We start from the raw sequence: 26656 nt of genomic DNA, 5'->3' as shown, positions 1-26656 counted from the left end.
TCCTCAGTAAAGGTTGATGGTGATATTAACACCAATCATTGTATTTGACTTACAAAAGGCTATTTATTTGTTACATAATATTAAATACCTTATTTTTCCTTTTCAGAGCCAAAGATTCTGTCAAACACTTTCATGTTGAATATACTGGATATTCATTTAAATTTGGCTTCAATGAATATTCATCTTTAAAGGATTTTATCAAGCATTTTGCAAATCAGCCTTTGATTGGAAGTGAGACAGGTAAGTTATCTTAGCCTACTTTCTGTTGATATAACTATATTATCTGGGACTGGATGGTTTATTCAAGAAGAAGTTCTGTGGTTTGGAAAGTCCAGGAGCATGGCATCAGAATTTGCATGGGTTCTGGTGACTTCCTGTTGGATCTTGACTTGGCAGAGAGCATCACACAGTAAGAGATAGGACCAGATCAAAGAACTAGCAAAACCATACTTGGTGAAAGACTCATGAGAGACCTCAAATAAGCTGCAGTTTTACTTCTTGTTCTTTTTTCTTCTTTCCCTTCCTTCCTCCCTTTCTTTTAGACATGGTCTTACTATGTATCCTAAGCTTGCTTTATATTTGTGATCTTCCTGCCTCAGCCTCCCAAATTGTGGGATTACAGTCATGTACCAGTATACCGCCACATCAGGCTCAAATCAGCTTTTTATTTTTTTGAGGTAGGGTTTCACTCTACCTGTGTAGTCTCAGGATGGTCTTGAACTCATGGTGATCCTTCTACCTCTGCTTCCAAAGTTGGTGGGGTTAAAGGCATGCATCACCACAACTAACACAAATCAGCTTTTATATCAAAGCTATTCTCAAAATAATCCAAGTTACCATTAATTGTATGAATAGATTAATGCATCGTGATTAGGATGGAACCCTAATTATATCTCAAAGACTCAACCCGATTCCTCCTCTTTTTATCATTTTATGTTAAGGAGACCTAAATTTTTTAAAGATTTTTTAAAGTTAAATATTTTATTTATTTATTTGAGAGACAGTGAGAGAGGGCAGATAGCAAGAGAATGGACATGTTGGGGCCTTTAGCCACTGTAAATAAACTCCAGACTTATGGTCCACCTTGTGCACCTGATTTTATGTGGGTACTGAGTAATCGAACCTGAGTGCTTAGCTTTGCAGACTACTGCCTTAATTGCTGAGCCATCTCTCCTGTCCTGGAACTAAATTTGAACATGCATTTTGAAGGAAACAAATCCCATCCAAGCAATAGTACAGATATGAACACTTAGTTGACCTCTGGAATATTGTTGCAGGATGAAGAACCCAGAGAACTAAGGCAGATTTCAATGAATATCACAGGCTAGTGATACTCTATTGAATTGTATGTCTATAGTGTAAAGATGATGTTTAGAAGCAAGTTGGATACTGTTGTGCAATATGATGCATTAAAAATTATCTCTGGTGCTGGAGAGATGGCTCAGTGGTAAAGGCACTTGTGTGCATAGCCTGATGGCCAGGGTTCAAATCTCCAGTGCCCACATAAAGCCAGATGCACAAACTGGCACATTTCTCTGGGGTTTGTTTGTAGTGGCAAGAGGCCCTGGTGTGCCCATACTCACTCACTTTCTCTCTCTCTCCTTGTAAATAAATGATTAAAAATATTTTTAATTATCTATGCATATTAAAATTTCAGATATATTTATGTAAAAACAATGTACTTTGTATAAAGTAGTTTCTCAAAATTCATTGTTTAACATTTATTATGGATTGATTATAACACACAATTTATTTGAAAATGTCCTATTTTATAATATGTAACAGTAAACAAACAAAAACAAAGACAGAAAGACTTTGTTCTTATAATTTCAGGCATGGACAGTTTGCATGTAAGTAGAACTAATTTTGAGCATTTAAAAAAAAATAAAATTTGTGCTAGAGAGATGGCTTAGCAGTTAAGGCACTTGTCTGCAAAAAGCCAAAGGGCCCAGGTTCAATTCCCCAGTATACAGGTTCAATGCCCCATGTAAGCCAGATGCACAAGGTGGAGCATGTGTCTGGAATTTGTTTACAGTGGCCGAAGGCCCTGGAGTGCCCATTCTGCTCTCTTTCTCCCTCCTCCCACTTTCTCTCTGTCAAATAAACACAAATAAAAATAGCAAGTTGCATTAAAAAATTAACATTAAGGGCTGGAGAGATGGCTTAGCGGCTAAGCACTTGCCTGTGAAGCCTAAGGACCCCAGTTCGAGGCTCGGTTCCCCAGGTCCCATGTTAGCCAGATGCACAAGGGGGCACACGCGTCTGGAGTTTGTTTGCAGTGGCTGGAAGCCCTGGCGCGCCCATTCTCTCTCTCCCTCTATCTGCCTTTCTCTCTGTGTCTGTCGCTCTCAAATAAATAAACAAATAATGAACAAAAAATATTTTTAAAAAATTAACATTAACATGAGTGGGCTGGAAGATCACTAAGAAATCAAGCTGGAGCTGAGCTGAAAACCTCCTCCCTGTAGACCAGCTGACAGAAAGCTGGAAAAAACTACATTACATGCTACACTATGGGAAGGTGGTGGTTTGATTCAGGTGTTTTGAATGCTAGGTTCCCAGCTGATGGAGATTTGGGAATTAACACCTCTTGGAGGGAGTGTATTGCTGGGGATGGGCTTATGGGTGTTATAGCCAGTTTCCCCTTGCCAGTGTTTAGCACACTCTCCTGTTGCTATGGTCCACCTTATGTTGGCCGGGGATGATGTCCACCTCTGCTCATGTCATTTTCCCTGCCATCGCAGAGCTTCCCCCTCAAGCCCATAAGCCAAAATAAACCTGTTCCCCCCCCCCCAAAAAAAAATTAACATTAAAAAATAAACCGGGTGTGATGGCACACACCTTTAATCCCAGCATTAAGGAGGCAGAGGTAGGAGGATCACCATGAGTTCAATGACACCCTGAGACTACATAGTGAATTCCAGGTCAGCCTAAGCTAGAGTGAGACCCTTCCTCGAAAAAAAAAAAAAAAAATTGAGCTAAGCATGGTGGCACCTTTAATCTCAGCACTTGGGAGATAGAGGAACACTGTGAGTTCAAGGCCATCCTGAGACTACATAGTAACTTCCAGGTCAGCCTGGGCTAGAGTATGACCCTAACCTAGAAAGAAAAAGAAAAAGAAAAAAGAAGAACCAAAATAAAATAAAATTTGGATGGGAGAGATGCTCAGTGGTTAAAGGTACTTGCTTGCAAAGCCTGTTGGCCCAGGGTCGGTTTCCCAGTACCCATGTAAAGCCAAACGCACAAAGTAGTAGATGTGTCTAGAGGTCATGTGCAGTAGCAAGATACTGTGGTGTGCTCATTCCCGCTCCCTCCATCTCATTTTCTCCCTCTCTCCCTCTCTCTCATACTCTCATGCTCTCTTTATCTCTTTCCTTCTGTTTCTCTCCCTCTCTCAAGTAAATAAATGAAAATATTAAAAAGGAAAATAAAATTTGCACTTAAATGCCCACAAAGATGGCTCAATACTGAAAATATTAATTTAAAACCACAATAAAGAAATGAAGTGAAAATTGTTTCTTCTTCCAATATTCATACCTTCAATTTTTTGTCTTATTCTGCTATATTGGTTAAAATTGACTTTAAATATGAATACAGAGTCATACAGGCATCTTTTCATTTTTGTTTTATGGCTTCTAAATTGTCAACAATGAATATGCTAGAATATTTTTGTTAAATTGTATCAATCTCAAAAGATATTGAAATAATACCAAGAATTTCAAAGGTATGAGAAAATAAATCAACAGAAAATATAAAGATAACAGTGAAAACAATGTCTAATCAACAAAATCCCAAGCTGATTATCAGAAATATAAGACTTTTTTATTCAGTTGTAAAGAAGCAAAATCCCTAAATAGAATATAAATTATGTAAAACTACTATATATAAAAGATATAGAAGCCTGGCATAGTGGTTCACACCTTTAAGACCTGCACCCAGGAGGCAGAGGTAGGTGAATTGTTGTTAGTTTGAGGACATCCTGAGAATACATATTGAATTCCAGGTCATCCTGGGCTAGACAGAAACCCTACCACAACCCCCCCCCCACACACACACACAAAGATAAAGAATAACAAAGTAAGTTTTTTCTAAGAGTATAAGAAAAATTTAATGGACAAAATATATGAATGCAATCCAGAATTATAGTACATAATGGCATGTCATTATCTGAAGAAACTCAGAAAACATCTTTAACAAAATAGAATACCTTCTTGTTTGTCAAAACTAAAATTGTAAGTATTTGAAAATATTCTGCTCAATTTTGCATTTTAGTAAAATATTCATGTATTTACTCAAACCAGTTTGTTATCTATGATTTTCTTTATATAACTATTATCCTTGAATCTCATCCTGCCATTCTAAGAAAGAACATCATATTATCTTCCTTGCCTCTTAAAGTTTTAAACTATTTTTAATCAGTTCTTTTTGACTTACAGATACTCTTTCTAGCTGTACCATTCTATTAATACTGCTACCCAATTTTATTTTAATAAATATGATGCCAATTAAAAAAAAAGAAAATATTAATTTAAGAGTGTTCTTCTGGGCTGGAGAGGTAGCTTAGTGGTTAAGGCACTTGCCTGCAAAGCTTAAGGACCCAGGTTTGATTCCCTAGTACCCAACCCATGTAAGCCAGATGTACAAGATGGCACATGTGTCTTGAATTTGTTTGCAGTGACTAGAAGCCCTGGTTCATTCTCTCTCTCTCTCTCTCTCTCTCTCTCTCTCTCTCTATATATATATATATATAGATGTATATGTATATATATATATATGTGTGTGTGTGTGTGTGTGTGTGTGTGTACACACATCTGCCTCACTCTTTAATACAGAAATAAAAAATAAATAAAACTATTAATTTAAAAATAATAAATTTTTTAAGTGTTCTTCCTTGAGCTGGGTATGGTGGTGCATGCCTTTAATCCCAGCACTCAAGAGGCAGAGGTAGGAGGATCACTGTGGTGTTTAAGGTCACCCTGAGACTACATAGTAAATTCCAGGTCAGCCTGGACTGGTGTTAATTCCTACCTTCAAAAACCAAAAAGAAAAAAAAAAAAAGGTTCTTCCAAGTAATAAAATTTTGGTGTCCTGGTTTCTTACACATTTTTAAACTAGACTTAGTTATATGGGATTAAAGAGTTTGTAATTTCCCATTTCAATGGTTAGAAAGTGAAACTAGAAATTTCATGTTAAAAAATATTAAAACTGGGCTGGAGAGATGGCTTAGCAGTTAAGGTGTTTGCCTATGAAGCCTAAGGACTCATGTTCGACTCTCCAGGTCCCCTGTAAGCCAGATGCACCATGAAGCAAGTGTGCAATGTCACCCATGCTCACAAGGGGGCACACATATTGGGAGTTTGAGTGCAGTGGCTGAAGGCCTTGGCACACCAATCTCTCTCTCTCTCTCATTCTCTCTCTCTCTCTCTCTCTCTCTCTGGGAGCGGGGAAAGCCAGTTTATTGGTCTTGCCTCAAAAAAAAAAAAAAGTACATTTTGTTAGTCAGTATTCCTTCACTGTAACAAATACCTGAGATAAATGAGAGGAAAAGTTTCTTCTGTCTGATGGTTTCAGAGGTGCTTGTCCGTGGTTGCCTAGCCCTGAGAACTTCCTAGAAGGAATATATTCAGTGACAGCTGTTCACCCTGTGGCAGGCAGCCAGGACAGGCAACAGAGGAAGAGGCCCCTGTAGTCTGCTTCTCTTCAAAGCCATGCCACCAGTGTACCAGCTTCTTTCCACTAGGCCCTACCTCTTCACTGGGACAAACGAAACCAAGTCTTTAATGCATGGGGCCATAAGGGACAATATGTATCCAAACTATAATGTGCGCTATGCTGGTACTTGGCTGGTCATCCAACTTGTTTGTCTATAGCACATGTTCAAAAGTGAAAGGTCAGGGATGGGGAGATAGCTGGGTGGTTAAAAGTTGACAGCTTGCAATTTTCCAGTACCCACATGAGGCCAGATGCAGATCTGGAGTTCAATTATAGCCCTGGTGCTCTCCCCCCCCTTCTCTCTCTCTCTCTTTCTCTCTCTCTCTCTCCAATTAATTAATAAAAATATTTTTTGAAGTGAAAGGCCAGGCTGGAGAGATGGCTTAACTGGTTAAGGTGCTTGCCAGCAAAGACTAATAACCCAGGTTCAATTCCTGTTACCATGTAAAAAGCCAGATGCACGAAGTGGCACATGCATCTGGAGTCCGTTTGCAGCAGGTAGAGGCCCCACCATGCCCATCCTCTTCATCCGCCTCTCTTCCATCTCTGCTGATAAATGAATAAAAATGTTTTTTGTTTTAAATGAAAGGTCAGCCCCTATATTTATAATTGAGAATCACAACTTCATTTGCTCTAACTGGTCATAAATCCCAGTTTATCAAAAGCTGGAAAATTCTAAGAAACTGTAGCACAAGACAAACTTAATAATACAGCCTATTACCATGAACTGTGGAGACTTGTTTGCTTTTTTTGTTTTGTTTTGTTTTGGTTTTCAAGATAGGGTCTCACTCTAGCCCAGGCTGACCTAGAGTTCACTCTGTATTCTCAGGGTGGCCTCGAAGTCATGGCAATCCTCCTACCTCTGCCTCCTGAGTGCTGGGATTAAAGGCATGTACCACCATACCTGGCTTTTGCTTTCTTTAAAAAAAAAAAATATATGATAGAGAGAATTGGCGCACCAGGGCCTCCATCCACTGTAATCAAACTCCAGATGCGTGGGCCACCTTGTGTACATGTGAGACCTTGCACGCTTGCATCACCTCCTGCATCTGGCTTACGCTTGAATTACTTTGACCTTCAACCAGCAGCTGCTCTCATAAGCAAATGCCACATGGGGGTGTATCTCTTTGCATAGCTACCTTGACCTCAACAAGTATGTCAGCTTCTCAAATCCCTGCACTGTAGGATTACTTCCTATTTGTGTTCAACCTTTACTTGATTTTGTTCAATTTTAAAGTTTTTAATTAATTTATTTGAAAGCAAAAGAAGAGCCAAGCATGGTGGTGCATGCCTTTAATCCCAGCACTCAGGAGGCAGAGGTAGGAGGATCACCATGAGTTCAAGGCCACCCTGAGACTACATAGTGAGTTCCAGGTTAGCCTGGGATATAGGAAGACTCTACCTCGAAAAACCACCACCAACAACAACAAATAAAAAGCAGAGGAAGAAAGAGAGAAACAGAGAAAGACACAAAGACAGAGAGAAAAGGATTAGGTGCACCAAGGCCTCTTGCTACTGCAAAGGAACTCCAACTCCAGACACATGCATCATTTTGTGCATCTGGCCTTTCATAGGTACTGGGGAATTGAACGTAGGCCATCAAGCTTTGCAAGCAAGTATCTTCAACCATTGAGGCATTCCTCCAACTCTCCAGCTCCTAATTCCTTTTTTTTTTAAAATTATTTATTTATTTATTTGAGAGTGACAGACACAGAGAGAAAGACAGATAGAGGGAGAGAGAGAGAATGGGCGCACCAGGGCTTCCAGCCTCTGCAAACGAACTCCAGACGCGTGCGCCCCCTTGTGCATCTGGCTAATGTGGGACCTGGGGAACCGAGCCTCGAACCAGGGTCCTTAGGCTTCACAGGCAAGCGCTTAACCACTAAGCCATCTCTCCAGCCCACCTAATTCCTTTTTGTAAGGATGTATGTATGTATGTATGTGTGTGTGTGTGTGTGTGTGTATGTGTGTATACATATACACATATATTTGAGAGAGAGTGGGTGTGCCTGGGCCTCCTGCTAATGCAAACACAGTCCAAATGTACAGGCCACTTTGTGAATTTGCCTTTACATGGGTACTGGGGAAGGGAACCTGGGTCATCATCAGGCTTTGCAAGCAAGCAACTTTAACCACCGAGCCATCTCTCCAGCCTATTTGTGTTTAATTCTTAGTCACTGGAAATAGAAAGGAGAGTTTTGAAGCCAGGGTTTTGTTTTGGTAACATCTGTTTTTGTCCTCTGCGTGTGCTGGATCTGGTTCAATGCAGGGGTCTTGGGTGAATGGATACATGAATGAATGAGTGATTATGAGGAAGAACTTAGTAGCCTTCAAAACCATTATAGTTATCTTTTGGCCTTCTCTTTTCATTTTCACTCATCCTAGACTCTATTTGAATCCCTTTTACCATTCTTTGTGCTCATGGATGGACTTTCTCCAATTTAGGAGAAAGGTACTTATCCTGCCTGTGGACAGAATCAAAGGAAAACTGAAGAAGGCAGTGTGTTCTAATTGAGTATCTTCCTCATTGACAAGGCACCAAATAAGAGGGTCACCTGTGACTGCCCCTCAGCAAAGTCACCTCCATACTACATTGGGAACAATGCTCCATCTTCCTATAGATCAACTATTCTGACTGCTGGGTGTGGTGTCGCACACCTTTAATCCCAGCACTCAGGAGGCAGAGGTAGGAGGATCGCCATGAGTTCGAGGCCAACCTGAGACTACATAGTGAATTCCAGGTCAGCCTGAGCTAGAGTGAAACCCTACCTTGAAAAAAAAAAGAAAGAAAGAAAGAAAGAAAGAAAGAAAGAAAGAAAGAAAGAAAGAAAGAAAGAAAGAAAACAATAGCTCTTACATTGGCTCCCAATGATCAGGAGACCTCTATGTTGAGGATTTCTTGGGTTTTGAATGTCACCAGAAAAAAAAGCACTCACCCACAAACTAGACACTGACACACCGGCCAAAGTTTTCACTATAGATTCCCAGTGAGATATTACAGGTCTCTCTTGTCTTCTAGTCCCAGGCCCAACCTTGCCTGCTAGTACCTATAGCAAGAGTTTATTAAACAAGAGACTTTTAAAAATTTAATTTATTTTTTAATGATAATTTCCATAATTGTAGACAATAACCCATGGTAATTCCCTCCCTCTCCCGACTTTCCCCTTTGAAACTCCACTCTCCATCATATCCCCTTCCCTTCTTAATCAGTCTCTCTTTTATTTTGATGTCATGATCTTTTCTTCCTATTATGAGGGTCTTGTGTAGGTAGTGTCAGCACTGTGAGGTCATGGATATACAGGCCATTTTGTGTCTGGAGGAGCACATTGTAATGAGTCCTTCCCTTCCTTTGGCTCTTATGTTCTTTCTACCACCTCTTCTGCAATGGACCCTGAGCCTTGGAAGATGTGATAGAGATATTTCAGAGCACTCCTCTGTCACTTCTTCGTAGTACCATGGTGCCTTCTGAGTCATCCCAAGGTCATTGCCATCTGAAAAGAGAAGCTTCTCTAACCAAAAGTGAAAGTAGCATTAATAAATGAGCATGAACATTAAGAGAAGTGCTTACTGGGAAGTTTGGTGAGCATAGTATATATATTTATGCAGATACCAGCAGACATTACATCCCTAAGTCTCATGACTACCCCTGTTGTAGGTGTGATTCAGTATCAGGGATATATTCCTTCCCATGGCATGGGCCTCCAGTCCAATCAGAGGGCAGTTGGTTTCAACCATAACAGACATGCCACTACTGCATCTGTTGGCTCATTTAGCCTGGCTGGCCAAATTTAAGACTTGCAGTGTCCACTGTTGGGTATCTCCACTGGTGATTTCTCTCTCTCCCATTGAACTGCATGCAGCATAACTTTTTCCAGCTTTGTAAACAGGAGACTTTTGCTAGACCCGATGACAAAGACCTGTAATCCCTGCTATTCAGGAGGTTGAAGCAGAAGGATTGAAGTCAACTCTAGCCTAGGAAACTTAGCAAGATACTGTCTCAAATAAAAGAAAAAAAAATACAAATGAGCAGGAGATATAGCTCACTGGGAGAGTGCTTACCGAGTATGCACAAAGTCCTGTAAGCCAGGTGTACAAGCTGGTGCATGGGTCTGGAGTTTGCAGTGGCTGGAGACCCTGGCATGCCCATTCTCTCTCTGTATCTGTTTCTCTTTCTCTTCTTCCTAAATAAGTAAATGTGAAAATCTTGACCTAAAGGGACTGATTTTTAATATCTTTTTTAAAATTTTTTATTACTGTTTTCTAGTCTTTAAATGATCATTAATTCTGCCTTCTAATTTGAAGAATAAAGGTTTTCTAAGCCAGATATAACCTTCCTGCCAAGTTTAAAGATTCAATTATTATAATTTCCTCTTGTTATAATTCTCACTTACTATGTCTAGTGTCCATTAAATTTTATGTTCACTCTCATTTCTTCCTGTTAACACCCCAAAATAATCTTATGATGCTTCTGGCTGGGCATGGTGGCACATACCTTTAATCCTAGCACTCTGGAAGATGAGGTAGGATTGCTATGAACTTGAGGCTAGCCTGAGCTACAAAGTGATTTTCAGGTCAACCTGCACTAGAGTGAGACCATGCCTTAATAAAAATAAACAACAACAGCAACAACAAAACAGCTTATGATCCTCCAAACTATAAATCTGACCATTTGGAAAGAAGAGGTTCAGGCTGGAGAGATGGCTTAGTGGTTAAGCGCTTGTCTGTGAAGCCTAAGGACCCCGGTTCGAGACTCGGTTCCCCAGGTCCCACGTTAGCCGGATGCACAAGGGGGCGCACGCGTCTGGAGTTTGTTTGCAGTGGCTGGAAGCCCTGGCGCGCCCATTCTCTCTCTTTCTCTCTCTGTCTGTTGCTCTCAAATAATAAATAAAAATAAACAAAAATAAAATAAAAAATATGTTTGAAAAAAATAAGAGGATTGGTGGAAAGAAGATGGGGACAAGAGAAGGTAATGGGAGGAGATTATGATCAAAACATAATATGTACATATATGAAAATGATAATGAAAACATTTTTAAAAACTAGTTTTTCAAGTCTATAGTAGAAGAATACAATGGACGCACTTGCTTCCCCTCCATGATCCTTTTGTGTGTGTGTGTGTGTATGTATGTATGTATGTATGTATGTATGTGTGTATATATATATATATATATATATATGGTTTTCCAGCTAAAGTCTCACTCTAACCCAGACTGACCTGGAATTCATTATACAGTGTCAATGTGGCCTTGAACTCACAGCAATCCTCTTACCTCTGTTTCTTGAGTTCTAGGATTAAAGGTCTATACCACCATGCCCAGATACAGAGAGAATGAGCACTCCAGGGACTCCAGCTGCTGTAAACAGACTCCAGATGTGTGCACCACTGTGTGTATCTGGCTTTACATGGGTAATGGGAAATCAAATTCTGGTCCTTAGGCTTTGCCCACAAGAGCCATAACTGCTGAGCAATCTCTCCAGTCCCTAATATATTTTATTATCCACTTATTTTTAAAAGCATCTTACCTTCTCTCATCCCAATAAGAAAAAAAAATGCAAATTTAAAAGTTGAGCTCTGTGAACATTGTTTCTCCTTTAATCACTAAATTTCTGTAACAGATAACAGCAGCTTCATTAAGCAGATGACAAAACTGAGAACCACAGAACATAGTGACACCACTCACTGAGCCCTAAAGGTGGTGGCCGATGCTCAGGCTGATCTGACGCTAGACTCCCACTCTCCTGCTGCTCATCCTGCCGTATGGGGTCTAAACTCCAAGCACCAGCAAAGAATTCCAGACGTAGAGAGATTTCCATTCCAAATGTGGGGAATCTTCTCTATGGTACTGTTTTTTCCTTTCTCTAAGAAGTACACAAAAGGCTCTTATGGCTCCAACCCATTCATTAAGTAGATACTTTGGGTGTCTGCAGCATGACTGTATCATGAGCTTAGGGGCAATTAAAATCAGAATTTTCCTTTCCCTTGTCATAATAAGATGTTATCTAAAATTTATATTCTTATTTGTACATAACTTTTAAACTATATTCAAGGGTCAAGAGCTGGGAAGATGGCTCAGCAGTTAAAGGCACTTGCTTGCAAAGCCTAATGGCCCACATTCCCCAATACCCACATAAAGCTAGAGGCCCAAAGTAGTGCATGTGTCTAGAGTTCATTTGCAGTGACAGAAAGTCCTGGCATGTCCATTCTCTCTTTCTGTCTCTCTCAAATAAATATTTTAAATATATGTGGATATAAACTATTCTCAATAGACTTGGTTATTTGAGAAATATATGCTATATTATTTGTTTTTGCAGAATCTTCTTAGCTAAGTTTTATGCATATTCTAGAAAATGTGGGTGACATCTATCTTTATACATGTGTCCTTTTATTATTAAGACAAAAATTACCCATTGTTCATATTAAAATTTTTTTAAAATGTGCCGTGGCTTTAATTACCACATGAAAAAGTATGATACAAGTCAAATGCTATTTTTGTGACTACCCTTTAGAGTAATTGGTTTAGTTTTGAGATCCTATCTGGTTCTTTTGTAAATGTCAAATTTCCACTTCTCTTTTTGCTTTGATATGGGGATTCCCAACCTTTGGATAAAAGCTACAGCTATATTTTATTTTTTTGACACCAGCCATTCTATACAGATACTGCTTTAAACTAACAAAATTAAGAATTGTGTGACATCTCTGGAAACAACTAATGGGACAGCTTAGAATTTTGTCAAACCATAACCAGGAGTCACTTTTTAGGTCTGTCAAAGAAATTTCAAAGAATAAAAAAAAGATCAATTTATTTTAGTTTGTAGGTGACAGAGCAAAGAAGGGAGAGAATGAGACTAATACTGGGGTGTTTACTAGGTTCCATGCTGTTAGGTGTAGGTGTTCTCATACAGATTACTGACTTCATCTTCCCAGCCTCCCATAAGAATACATATGGTGGTCTCATTTTCAGATGAGGAACTAAAAAGCCCTAGGTTTTAAGTTACCCGCCCAAGGTCACACACATAAGAAGCCTCAGAGCTGGCCCTGGAGTGCCTTCCTGCACCCTGCTGCCCCTGCAGTGGGCCCCCCGGGACCTTGCAAAGATGGCCCGGTCTTCACAGTTTCTAACACGCCTGCTGTGTGAGACAGACAGACCTCCTGTTCGAAAGGAATGGATCAATTTCAACCCCTGCCTTTGTACTATCGCTAGGCTCATTGTATTTATAAGAAATGCCATTTGAGAGAAAATCTCAACACATCAAAACACAATCCAGAAAACATCTTCAAAAGATTTAGGCTCAACTTTATGTCTCTCTAGAAAGGATATCAAACTGCCTATGTACTAAATAAGGTAAAGTAAGCTATGAAGTGTGGGTGGAAAGGCTAAGGAAGGGAAAGTAGGAGGCAAACGTGAAATGATACCAGGAAAATAGAATTTAAAGGGAATGTTGCACATTTACAGGAACGACATGTATTTGGGTACAAAATTTCCAATGTCCTTTCTCCCTGGTTTGAGCCTGTCTGCCTAATTACATTTGTAAGCAGTTAGAAGTGGAAGGGATCTTGGCACCATGTAATTTGGTTTTACAAATGAATAAAAAGACCTACTAATTTAAAAAAAGGAAAAGTTCACATCCCCTTTCCTCAAGCTTCCTCTTAAAGAATCTGTTTCTTCAAACTGACTTATACATATGAACTCTTGTCCACAATAGAGTGCATTTCACATGCCATAGAGATCTGTTGTGACGACACCGGAGACTGAAAACAGCCGCAGTATAATGAGTAAACACACAGATTCCCTGTTCAAGACCAGCCTCTGCCATTTGCCAACTCTGTGGCCTCAGGCCTGTTATGTGACCCCCTGAGCTTTGATTTCATCGATTTATACAACTGAGCTGACGGTAATGATTCATACTTTAATGTTTCATTATGAAGACTGAATGATAGCAAGCATGGAAAACACTTAGAATGATTCTTGGCAGAGCACAAATATTTCATCTTTATTGTTTATACAACAAAGCCCTTTAGTAGAAATTAAGTTAAGGCAAATTCTTTGGTACATCATGAAATGTTCATTTAAAAACAAATGACTTTGTGTTCATCATATGTTTATAATGTTCCTCTCCAGTTTTGAGTCAGTTCCATAGTAGTCATATGAGGGATAGAATCAAGAGACACTCCACAAAGTGACCTGATTTGTCTTGGACATTTGAACAGAATATTCTGTTCTGACAGTGTAGACTGCCTCTCAGTCTAGTAAGAACAGAATGGAATATTAAAGCCCTCATAGATGCAAATGAACATGGATTAAAATCTATTTGCCACTGGGCATGGTAGCACCCACCTTTAATCCCAGCACTAGGGAGGCAGAGGGAGGAGGATTGCTGTGAGTTCGAGGCCGCTCTGAGACTACATAGTGAATTCCAGGTCAGCCTGGGCAAGAGTGAGACCCTACCTCAAAGAAACAACAACAGAAAACAAAAAAGTCCATTTGCCAAGCAGGTCGCAAAGCAGACAGGAAGACAATCTTGACTGTTCCTGTGGAAAACTGCTCCCAGAGGCAGGAGGCAGAAGACTCTATCATGGCAGTTACAAATCTCACAGGGCGTGGTGCCGCACGCCTCTAAACCCAACACTTGGGAGGCTGGGGAAAGAGGATTGCTGTGAGTTTAAGGCCACCCTGAGACTACATAGTGAATTCCAGGACAGCCTGAGCATGAGTGAGACCCTACCTTAAAAAAAAAAAAAAAATCTTGTTTTCTGAACCTGAGGGCAATCATAAAGCATGGGTGGATGTGTGCGATTTCATTTTAACTTAAGTCAACAAATGTTTCAAGTGCCAATCATGAGATAGGCACTGTTAACCACTGGTATTATAGGGAGGAGAATCAAGTATCATTTGTGTCCTTGAACACCTCACAGTCCAACTGCTGGGACCTACCAAGTAATTACATACTTTAGTGCATAAAGGAAATATGTAAGTAAAAGTTTACTTTTAGGAGCTATGCATGTGCTATGCTGATTGTTTCAAATAAGAAAATAGTGTCTAAAGCCAGAGATCATTCCTGTCTTGGTCTGAATTTCATCTAGAATACAAGATAATGTAATCCCAACTGCTAATATGGGGTTAGAGACATGGCTCTTAACTGAACTCTAAGTTACCACTCACCCAGAGCAACCTGGAATCCCTCTCTTGGCCCAGCTCTTATCATCTTAAAAATGTACCTCTACAGAGTATCGGAGACCAGTTTCATGTCAAATGCAAGAAACAGCTTCATGCAGTTCAGAAGCCAAAGTGAAACTTGTAGCCAAGTTTCCAAGGCTTGTGGTTGCTGATCTTCCTCTACCACCCCCTTCCTCCTGTTGGCTTTTATCTGAATTTTACAACCAAGTCCTGGGCAGCGGTGGCTGCTGCTGCTGCTGCTGCTGCTTCTTCTTTTTCTTTCTAAATATCACTAGCACAGAGTTCCTCTGCCACAGAACAGAGGTACTATCTTGGACCTTGATGGAAATTATAATGAGTCTGTGGTGGCTGAGATAGATAAGTTAGGGGTTTTTTTGTTTTGTTTTTTGGCTTTTGGTTTTTTTTTTTGCTAACTGAATTTAACACAAAAAGTAGAGAAGAATCACAGTACAGGGAGAAGAGTGAATTTTTTTTTTTTTAAAGAGATGTCAATATATTCTTCCATAATTTAAGGGCAAGCTGAACTACCAAGAAACAATTAGGAATCATCTTGGTAGCCACGGCAATGCTGAGGCATTCTGTAGATTGAAGGGCCTGCCTCAGCCAAGCTCTGTTCATCTCAAATATGGACCTCCGCAGAGTATTTCGGACACCAGGCTTCATCATTTCTACTGCAGTTAATGGGCTTTCTCTCCAGAGGAGGAGCTAAGGGGCTGCCCAGGAAGTCAATGCAGTTAACATGACCTGGGTTTAGGTGTTGCTGGGGGAGGCTTGGTGGTATATAACACAGGGGGATCCATCTCTTTTAACATCTTTATTGACAGTTTTCATACACATGCGTAATATATTTCAATCATAATCCTTCCCCATTACTTTCTTTTGTTATCCTCCTCCGTCTCCCTTTCACTCGAACCTCTTCTTTCCATTTAGTCCTTTTCTTTAAAAAATAAATTATTTGCTGGGCATGGTGGCACATGCCTATAATCCCAGCACTTGGGAAGCAGGGGTAGGAGGATCACTGTGAGTTCAAGGCCAGCCTGGGAGTACAGAGTGAACTCCAGGTGAGCCTGGGCTGGAGTAAGACCCTACCTGGAAGGAAACACTTATTTATTCATTTAAAAACATTGTTCTGGCCAGGTATGGTGGTGCACGCCTTTAATCCCAGCACTTGGGAGGCAGAGGTAGGAGGAGCACCAAGAGGTCAAGGCCACACTAAGACTTCATAGTGAATTCCAGGTCAGCCTGAACTAGAGGGAGACCCTACCTTGAAAAAAAAAATTGTTTGGTTTTTCACGCCCAGCCAGAAGAGAGTTTTGAGGCACAATTTTGTTTCCCCTTACAAACTCCATTAGGTGTGAGGATACAAAGGCAACTTTGATGCCATACCTCCTCTGAAGGAGCTCACAGAATTATGGACTATAGATGTTCAGACAGGCATGATGGGATGCCTACAGTCTTAGCACCTGAGAGGTGGAAGCAAGAGGATCAGCAGTTCTTGGTCATCCTCAGCTACAGAGTGAATTTGAGTCCAGGCTGGACTACATCAGAACATTTCGTAAAAATGCTCATACTAGAAATGCAATTACTTGTTAATACTGAGTGATTGCAACCAAAGCCCAGAGAGTCTGACACTTTCAGGACACCTGTCTCCTAACTAAGCGTGTCTGTTACGGAATGATATGGTAGCAGGACAGATAAATAACCCCAAGCACAGTGGCCCCTCTCTCCCTGGTTTGACTATCCTATGGTACATGAAAAGGGAGAATTGATTTTCTATTTTTATTTATTTATTTGAGAGAGAGAGAGAGAGAGAAAGGCAGATATATAGAGAGAATAGGCTTGCCAGGACCTCAAAATGAACTCCAGATGCATGCGCCACCTTGTGCATCTGGCTTACGTGGGTACTGGGAAATCAAACGTGGCTCCTTTGGTTTTGCAGACAAGCACCTTAATAGCTAAACCATCCCTCCAGCCCCAAAAAGGAAGAATTAAATTTGCAGATAGAATGAAGGTTGTCTGCATAACTGAGATGATGTTATCCTGGATTATCCAGGAAGGGCTGTTGAAATCACAGGAGTTCCTGTCATTAAATGGAGGTGCAAAGGGAAGGGTCAGAGATATGGCAGCATGAGGAGGTCTTGACCTCCTGTGTCCGGCTTTGAAGATGGAAGAAGAGTGACAGAAGTCTGAGGGCACTGTCCAGCAGCTAGGAGATGCAGGGGAGCAGATTGTCTTGTGGACCTGCAAGGTAGAAAACAACTTTGCCAACACTTTAACATTAAACAAATGTATCCCCTGCAGATGTCTGAACTCCAGAACTATAAGAGGATAAGTTTCAGGTATTAATAGTCATTTATTTATTTGAGAGAGAGAGAGAGGCAGATAAGACAGAGAATGGGCACACCAGGGCTTTCAGCTGCTGCAAACAAACTCCAGACACATGTACCACCTTGTGCATCTGGCTTACATGGGTCCTGGATCCTTTGGTCCTTTGGTCTTGTAGGCAAGTGCCTTAACCACTAAGCCATTCCTCCTGCCTGCTTCTGTCTATTTCTGAGTTATTTCAGAGATTACTAAATGACCACTGTTAATGGCTAGCAGAATATTACATCTAGGACTTTTTAACCTTATTATGTTAAAATCCAAATTCCCAAAGATGCCATTGCTGAAATTTTCATTGAAGAATTTTAAAATGCTTTATATCCAAGAATCAGACTAGCTACCATTTTTGTAATCTTTCTGTAAATACCCTTTATCTGATGCTTAGCACAGCTGTGTGAGGAAAGTGTAACTGCTCTCACTAGGCAGACGTGGGGAAGAAGCACAGAATGGTCTTATGCAGTCAACAGGTACCAAGGAGCAGTCCAACGCAGTCTCTTGCATTGTGCCAGAAGTGTTTCTGGGGTAGGACATGGAGGAACCAGTCTAGTTCATTTGGCACCTGCAGTGGTAAATGGTGTCCCTCAGCCCCTGAGCTGCTCAACGGCAGCTGTTGATTTAGCTGTGGCCACTTTCATTCTGAGTCCTTCTCCTAACATGACTGGATGTCTTCTCAGGAAGGGTCACAATAAGCGGGGGATGGAGCTCTGATAACAGGGAGAGCCATTTTTCATTGTGACCCCAGTGCTATAGATGTGAATGGATGCTCAGAGATGCCCTGGTGCCCTCATTCTCCCGCAGGCTGAGGTCAGGGACCCTCTTTTGCCTTTTCTCAACATGTGGCTTCTTTTGTTTTGCTTTTCCATTTTGAGCAGCGTATTACCTGGGTCCAGATATCAGCAGCTACTGTTCTGATTTTGCAGATAGACATTGGACATACACAAGCAACCTATAATGTGTTTTTAAGTATACTTATCAATAACATTAGGGCTTTTGAATCACTGGGATGGTATTTCTCTTTCATCACTGTCCCTCTCTTGTCCCAATTCAGTGTCTAAGCTTTCTATACTGTTTCAAGTTCTCTTTTCAAAAATGACCACCTGTGGAGACTGTTCCTGCCCTTCTCACCCTCTGTCCCCTTAACCTAAGCTTGATAGAAAGGGTGCCTCAGTTTTGCTGTGGTGTTCCCAGAACCAAAGTAAGTGCTTGGCACATAGCAAAGCCATGCAGAAATTTGGGTTGAATGAATATGCTCCATGTCCACTACAGGCCTTAATGGACCTGTCATAAGAAAGACCTCAGTCAAGTAAAGAGCAAGGACCAGGCTGTAGCTCAGTGGCAGAGCTCTAGCCTAGAAAGAAAGAAAAAGAAAGGAAGGGATGGATAACACAAGGGAAGGAGGAAGGGAGGCAAAGAAGGAAGGAGAGAGAACAGCAAGAAATTATAATAGTAAAGGAAAAACCTCCAGCTTTCTCTGGCCAGAGTTTCTACTTTCTGATTGATTGCTCTATTAGGGGAAATTTGCAAAAAGGGAAACTGAAAGGTGTCAAGTCATAAGTTCTCTGAGCCTCTGTGCCAGTCCCAGGGCCCTGTCATCTGTGCCCTTTCCTCAGCCTGACCAGCTTCGGCTTCATGCTCCAGGTGGAAGTGTCATGATGTCCTGCTCATGGCAGCCAAGCCAAGGCAAAGGCTGGGGAACTGGCTCAGTGGATAAAGTGCTTGCCATGCACAGGTGAGGACTCGAGCTCAGATTCCCAGAACCTAGAGAAGGCTGCATTCAATAGCACACATCCATAATCATAGCATGCCTAATGTGAGATGGGAAGCAAGACAGAAGGATCCCCCGGAAGCCTGCAGGGCAGCTAGCCTGCCAGTGAACAAGAAGAGACCTGTCTTAGACAAGATGAAGGCTAACACTTGTGTTATGTGCACATCCACACATATTCACACATACATATCATACAAATGCACCAAAAAACCAAAACAGGACAAGGTGAGGCTTTGTTTAGTTTCCTTAGTTAATGGAATGGGCGAGAGTGCTGTGAGCCACGTTTTGTGAGATCCACTGACCTATTGTAGTTTTATTCTGATACAGTAAATAAAGGTGATAGAATAGATCCTTTTAAAAATATTTTTTGTTTATTTTTATTTATTTATTTGAGAGTGACAGACAGACGGAGAGAGAAAGAGGCAGAGAGGGGGAGAGAGAGAATGGGTGCGCCAGGGCCTCACAGCCACTGCCTACAAACTCCAGATGCATATGCCCCCTTGTGCATCTGGCTAATGTGGGTCCTGGGGAATCGAACCTCAAACTGGGGTTTAGACTTCAGAGAAAAGCGCTTAACCACTAAGCCATCTCTCCAGCCCTGGAATAGATCCTTTCATAGCCTGGTACACTTAGCTTTGGTTCTCTGGCTTTATAAGCCACTGGCAAATTGTCCAGTTATGCTAGCTTAAGGTCCCAGTGAAGTGTCAACCTCCTCTATGAAGCTTTTCCTGAATCGCCCACAGAAAGGTTCTCTAGGCCCCTCAGGATCTACCATCCCACTTTGCTCACATTGCTCACATGGGTCTCAGGCTATTGTTCATGTACATGATATGGTCATTATTAGTTCTGAGCACGAGGAGGCCAAAAACCACTGGGACCATGCTCTCTGTCTTTGTGTCCATGTTAAGTGCGGGTGTAGGGTTGGCACAACACGAAGCTGAGACAGCACACACATATGAAAAGCCATGAGGCTCTACACCCCAGCCACAGTTGCCCAGGTAGCACGTAGTTTTTCCTTCCAGAACACAGCTTGATTATATGTACTTTTTGTTTTCATTCAGGCACTCTGATTGTTCTGAGACATCCCTATCCAAGAAAAGTGGAGGAACCTTCCATTTATGAGTCTGTCCGGGTTCACACAGCCATGCAGACAGGAAGAACAGAAACTGACCTCGTGCCCACCGCACCTTCTGTAAGTGACCATCAGCCGAGCACAGGCACTGTCAATTGTCTGAACTCCACAACTGCAATAAGAATTAAAGTCCATTTATGGGGCCAGGAAGATTGCTCCATGGTTAAAGGTACTTGTTTGCAAAGCCTGCCAGCCTAAGGTTCAATGCCCCAGCATTTATGTGAAGCCAGATACATAAAGAGGCACATGTGTCTGGAGGTTTTTTATAGTGGTAAGGGGCCCTGGTATTTGCCCATTTTCTCTCCTCTCTAAATAAATAAATAAATAAATAAATAAATAAATAAATAAATAAATAAATAAATAGTTCTAGCTTAGAGCCACACATGATGGCACATAAGTACAATCCCAACACTTGGGAGACTGAAACAAAAGGATTACTGTGAGTTCAAAGCTACCCTGGGCTACATACTGAGTTCCTGGCCAGCCATGTTTATATAACAAGACCCTGACTCAAAAAGCAAGAAATAAACACATAGAAAAGAAAAGAAAGAAAAGAAAAGAAAAGAAAAGAAAAGAAAAGAAAAGAAAAGAAAAGAAAAGAAAAGAAAAGAAAAAGAACCTGGTTGATGTGTGAGATATGGCTCATCTCATGACAGGGAGTCACCTGTCTTTTCTTGTCATGATAGATTTTGGTTTTTCTTGGGGTTTGCTACCTTATGTAAAAGAAAAACAGATTCTCCAGTAGAGACTGAGAATAACATGAGTTAAAGGAGATCAACATAGTTAATTAAGAGAGATTTTGATGAGTGTAGCCTCTCTTTTGGCTGAATACTAGTGGGAGCTTGTTGTTGGAGTCCATGACCCTGGTCTCCATAGGATTCTGGTTCCTAATGCCAGCTATGAGTTCCTTTCCACTAAGTGTGTCTTTTAGCCAGTCAGAGAGCCATTGGTTAGCAACCTAGGCTGGGTGCCACCATTGCACATGTGTGTACATTTTGGCTGGCTGGTTGATTTCATATAGCAGGGTCCCCTGCTCACTCATGGTGTTGGTGGCTATTTTCTCCCAGCAGCTCATGAGGTGCTTTCCAGCACTATACAGGCTAGCCATCTGGGAACTCACTTTCTTCCAGATTCCAGCTGGATCACTCAGTGTTCTGTGTCAGCAGCTTGTTTTGCGGACCTGATAGATCTGTCCAACCAAGATCTCAATTTGGGGTATAACCAACTTCTAGTATTAGGACTTATGAGCCAGAGCTAATGGTTTTAGAATTAGGCTTCAATCTACCCTCTCCAGGGCCCTTCCAGATGACCCCCTCTGCTATCCAGAAAGATCTATGGTACCAATTCATTTTGGCTCTAGTTTTGTGTATATCTCCCCACTCCCTCCCATTCCCCTCCCCCCACACCTTTTCATCCCTCTTATCTGTCCTTCGAGTTGTCTGTCAGGTACGCCTGCAATGCAAGCTGTCCCATGTTAGGAGCCACATATGAGAGCTACACGTGCAACATTTGTCCTTCTGTGCTTGTGTGAGTTTGCTTAGTATGATCTATTCTAAGTCTGTCCATTTTCCTACAATTTTAATTGTTTCATTTTTCCTTATTGCTGAGTATAATTTCATTGTGTAAATATATATCTGCCTTACCCATTCATCAAGCGATGGGCATCTGGGTTGATTAGATACTGTGAATTGAGCAGCTGTAAACATGGGTGAGCAAATATCTCTGTGATGAAGAGTCGAGCCTTTAGGGTAAATGCCCAGTAGAGGAATGGCTGGGTCAGTTGGTAGCTCTGTTTTCACCATTTTCACAAGTTTCAATACTGATTTCCATAGTGAGTACAAGTTTGCACTCCCACCAGCAGTGAATGAGGGTTTCTCTGTCCCCACATCCTTGCCAGCATTTATTGTCATTTGATTATTTTAATGATTGCCATCCTGGCTGGAGTAAGATAGAATCTCAGAGTTGTTTTAATTTGCATTTCCCTGATGGCTAAGAATGTTGAACATTTCTTTGAGTATTGGACATTTGTATTTCTTCCTTTGAGAATTCTCTATTTAGTTCTCTACACCATTTTTTGAGTGGATTGCTTGATTTCCCCTCCTCTCCCCCTCCCCAACCTCCCCCCTGACCTCCACCCTCACCCCCTGCCAGAGGTAGGGTTTCACTCTAGTTCAGGCTGACCTGAAATTCACTATGTAGTCTCAGGGTGGCCTCAAACTCATGGTGATCTTCCTACCTCTGCCTCCCCAGTGCTGGGATTAAAGTCATGTGCCACCACGCCCGGCCCCAATTGATTTTTTTTTTGTTGTTGTTGTTTGTTTTTTTTTTGAGGTAGGGTCTCACTCTAGCCCAGGCTGACCTGGAATTCACTATGGAGTTTCAGGGTGGCCTCGAACTCACGGCAATCCTCCTACCTCTGCCTCCCGAGTGCTGGGATTAAAGGCGTGCGCCACCATGCCTGGCCCTGATTGATTTTTTTTTATTGCTTAGTTTTTTTAGTTCTTTGTAGATTCTAGATACTAGGTCACTATTTAGCTGGCAAAGATTTTTCCTCGTTCTGTGAGTACTCTGTTGGCTCTGTTTACGATACAAAAGCTTTTAGTATCATGAGATCGTGTTGATTGACTGGTTGTTTAATTTCCCGGGCTTGTGGAGTACTATTCAGAAAGCTGTTCCCCACTCTTATATCATGGAGAGTTCTCCCTCTTTTTTCTTTCTGCCATTTAAGTTCCAGGTCTTATACTGGGGTCTTTAATCACTTGGACTTAATTTTTGTGCATGATGAGAGAAATGGGTCGTTTCATTTTTCTACATGTGGCTATCCAATTTATCCAGCACTATTTGTTGAAGATGCTGTCTGTTGTAGTCAGGTTCACGTTCCTGGCAGAAAACACCTGATGACCAAGAACAGCTTGTGAGGAAGAAAAAAAAAAAGGTTTATTCTGGTTTATAGACTAGAGAAGAAACTCCATGATGGCAGGAGAAAATGATGACATGACCTCCTGGCCAACATCAGATGGACAATAGCAACAGAAGAGAATGCCAAAGACTGGAAAGAGGAAGCTTCTTTAACACCCATAGGCCCACCCCCAACAATGCACTGCCTCCAGGAGGGTTTAATTCCCAAATTGCCAACAGCTGGGGACATGGCATTCAGAACACCTAAGTTTACAGGGGACACGTGAACCAAACCACCACACTATCTTTCTCCAGTGTGCATTGTTGGCTCCTTTGTCAAAGATCAGATAGCTATAGTTACTTGAGCCAATGCTGGGTCATCTATTCTGTTTCATTGACCTATTTGTCTGATGTTATTGTAGTACCATGCTATTTGTATTGCTGTGGCTTTGTAATATAGCTTTAAATTGGGTATGGTGATACTTCAGTGGTGTTTCTTTTGCTGAAGATGTTTTTGGAAATCTTCTGCAGTTCCTATGAATTTTGAGATAAGTCTTTTCTATCTGAAGAATGATGCTAGGATTTGTATTGGTATTGCATTAAATCTGTATATTGCTTTTGACAGCAGTGCCATTTTCATAATATCATATATTCTAACTATCCAGGTACATGGGAGGTCTTTCCATCTTCTCATGTCCTCCTCAATTTCTTTCTTGAGTGGTTTTATGTTTTCATTATATGAGTCTTTCACTTCCTTGGTTAGTGTTATTCCAAGATATTTAATTGTGTGTGTGTGTGTGTGTGTGTGTGTGTGTGTCTATTAAAAACAGAATAGCCTTACTGACTTACTTCTCTGTATATTTGTCTTTGGCATATAGGAAGGCTACTGATTTTTGAGTGTCGATTTTGTATCCTGACACTTTAGTGAAGGAATTTATCACCTTATGAAATTGTTTGGTAGTCTTTCAGGTCATTTATGTATAGGATCATGACTTCAGCAAATAGGTAGTTTAACTTCTTCCTTTCCAATTTGTATCATTTTGTATTGTTTTCCTGTCTTATTGCTTGGGTTAGGACTTCTAGTGTTATGTTGAAGAGCAATGTGAGAGTGGGTACCCCGTCTTGTTCCTGATCTTAATGGAAACTCCTTGAGTCTTTCCACATTAACTAGGATTTGGACCTTATGTGCTTTGTATATAGCCTTTATTATGTTGAGATATAAACCCTCCATGAGGGCTTACCACTAAAGTAGACTTAAAACATATCCACCAAGGCTAGGAAATTTTGCAGAAGATGAGGCAGAAAGATTGTTAAGAGCCACAGTGTAAGAAGGAGTATACAAAAGCATTGCCTCTCCTCCAATGACTGGCTGCTATTCTCACAACCCATAATTCAATGGTGAATACCAGAAATCCCACTGAGGAGGGCCCTCAGTGGAATAGGGACAGGGAGAAGGGTTATGGTACCAACATATGATTTATCCATACAAAGTTTCTACTTAGTAGAAATAAGATAAAATAAATTGGAAATAAGGCAAAAAGAAATTTTATAAAAGACTAAACACAATTAAATTATAGCTTGGAATTTAAAGTTGACAGAATATGGGTTGGAGAGATGGCTTAGAGGTTAAAATGCTTGTCAGCAAAGCCTAAGGACCCAAATTAGATTCCTCAGTACCCTTGTTAGCCAGATGCCTAAGGGGGTGCATGTGTCTGGAGTTTGCTTGCAGTGGCTGGATGCCCGTGTGTGCCCATTCTCTCTCTCTCTCTCTCTCCACTTACCCCTCTCTCTCACATAAATAAGTAAATATAAGTAGATTTTTTAAATACATGTTTTGAGCCAAGCTTCAAGGCACACACTTTTAATTCCAGCACTGGGGAGGCAGAGGTAGGAGGATTGCCATTAGTTTGAAGCTACCCTGAGATTACATAGTGAATTCCAAGTCAGGCTGGGCTAGAGTGAAACCCTACCTCAAAAAACAACAAAAGATAAAATAGAATATAAAAATATGTTTTGTATTAGTAGATCAGTGGTAGAGTGCTTGGTGCTTGCTTGGCATGTATAAAGCCCCAGGTTCATTTCTCAAGAATTCCTCCACACAAAACACACACCCAATGTCTTAGTGATAGGATTTCAATGACTTACAAAACAGCACTGAAAGTTTATCTCTAGGTGGTCATCTAAATTCATGGTGGTCTCTGTCTCTATAGCTCAGTTCATGTGCACAGGTGAGTTGTGCTGACTGAGTAGATGGGGCTGCTTTGGAAAGCTGCTCAAAACTGATAAGAAAAGAATTTCTTTTGTATTTCAACTTTCCATGAAAGGAAAATGTTCTCCAGCTTCACCATAAAAACTCTGGGGTGGTATTTTTCTTGCCCCTCTTTTCTTTCCATTGACTGATGTGCACACAGAGACACATTTGCACTTCCTTGCAATGTGAGCTGTTGTTCAGTTTGGCTGTAAACTGGAGCACTCATTGTTTCTGGCAGAATCCATTTATGTTTGCTCTGTGAACTGTGAGCCTGCAGATCCCCACCCTGCACTCCCTCTCTTCTGTGTCCTCAGGGCTCTTTTGCTTGCTCTCTCTTCCTTGCATGCTGAGTACTTCTAGTTTGAGAAATCTGGATTTGTGCTGATAATATTACTTAAATTGTACATTAAGAACTAATTCTATACTTGAAAATAATTACTTGCAGATACTCAGCTACAAATCATATTAAAATAGGTAAGACCTTTTAGTCTCTGGAGCACTTTTTTCTCTCTTGACATCAGAAAAGTCTTTCTTATAAAGGATATTTACCAAGGTACATATTTAACAAGCCTCTCCAGCATTGGGGAGGCTAAGTTTGAGGTTAGCCAGGACTCCTTGCAAAATGCTGTGTCAAAAAAGGAAGAAAAGGGAAAAAGGGAAGGGTAAAGGAAGACAGACATGGAGGTGGGACAAAGGAAGACAGAGAAAAGAGGGAGAAAATCAGATTTAGCACATGACTTCCTGGCTAATATCCTTTGGTAGTGTCCACGATCTTCGTGGTTCATGTATCAGTTATTTTCTTGCTGCTGGGAAAAAATACCTGTCCAACTACAATAGCAGTCCAGAATTTTATGGAAGGAAAAGCTACAGTTCCAGAGGGTAGAGTTCATCATGACAGGAAAAATATGGCAGGAGCAGGAAGCCTGTGTCACATCATCTTATCAATAGGTAGGAAGTAGAAAGAGCGATAATAACAAATTAGCTGGCCTGTAACATCTCAAGTTCACCCACAGTGGATCCTGCCTGCCCTCTAATCCCATCTCCTATTCCTCTTAAACCTACAAAGTAGGACCTGCCTCTCTCATGATACATTTCTTTTAGTCCTTTCTTCCCTCTTAGTGTCTGAAATGCTTGCTACCAATACCATTGTTATCCACTGACCACTCCTCATGACTAGCATCCAAGATCAGAATCTTTCAGGAACCCTGCCTCGATCCCAACAGCTTCATTATAAATGGCCCTTTTCATTGCTCTGGAGCACAATGGTCACCCTTTATCACACCAGACAAATTATCTCACTGCCCACCTACCTGACACATGTAAAGATGGAAATTATCACT

At 41.0% G+C, this 26656-nt stretch overlaps 1 protein-coding gene across 1 annotated transcript in view; it reads left to right on the top strand.

The window, feature by feature from the left end:
- Dapp1 (dual adaptor of phosphotyrosine and 3-phosphoinositides 1) overlaps window positions 1–26656 on the top strand; it is a 67525-nt gene that overhangs the window by 29272 nt on the left and 11597 nt on the right. Inside the window, exons 3-4 of the mRNA XM_004661641.2 lie at window positions 107–240; window positions 20097–20227. Of these exons, the coding sequence (XP_004661698.1) occupies window positions 107–240; window positions 20097–20227 (265 nt within the window). The remainder of the gene's footprint in view (window positions 1–106; window positions 241–20096; window positions 20228–26656) is intronic.

This window comes from Jaculus jaculus, chromosome 2, assembly GCF_020740685.1.
Source record: "Jaculus jaculus isolate mJacJac1 chromosome 2, mJacJac1.mat.Y.cur, whole genome shotgun sequence".
Lineage (NCBI taxonomy): Eukaryota > Metazoa > Chordata > Mammalia > Rodentia > Dipodidae > Jaculus > Jaculus jaculus.
The sequence above is the reverse complement of the archived record's forward strand: the minus strand, read 5'-3'. Positions and strand labels throughout refer to the sequence as shown.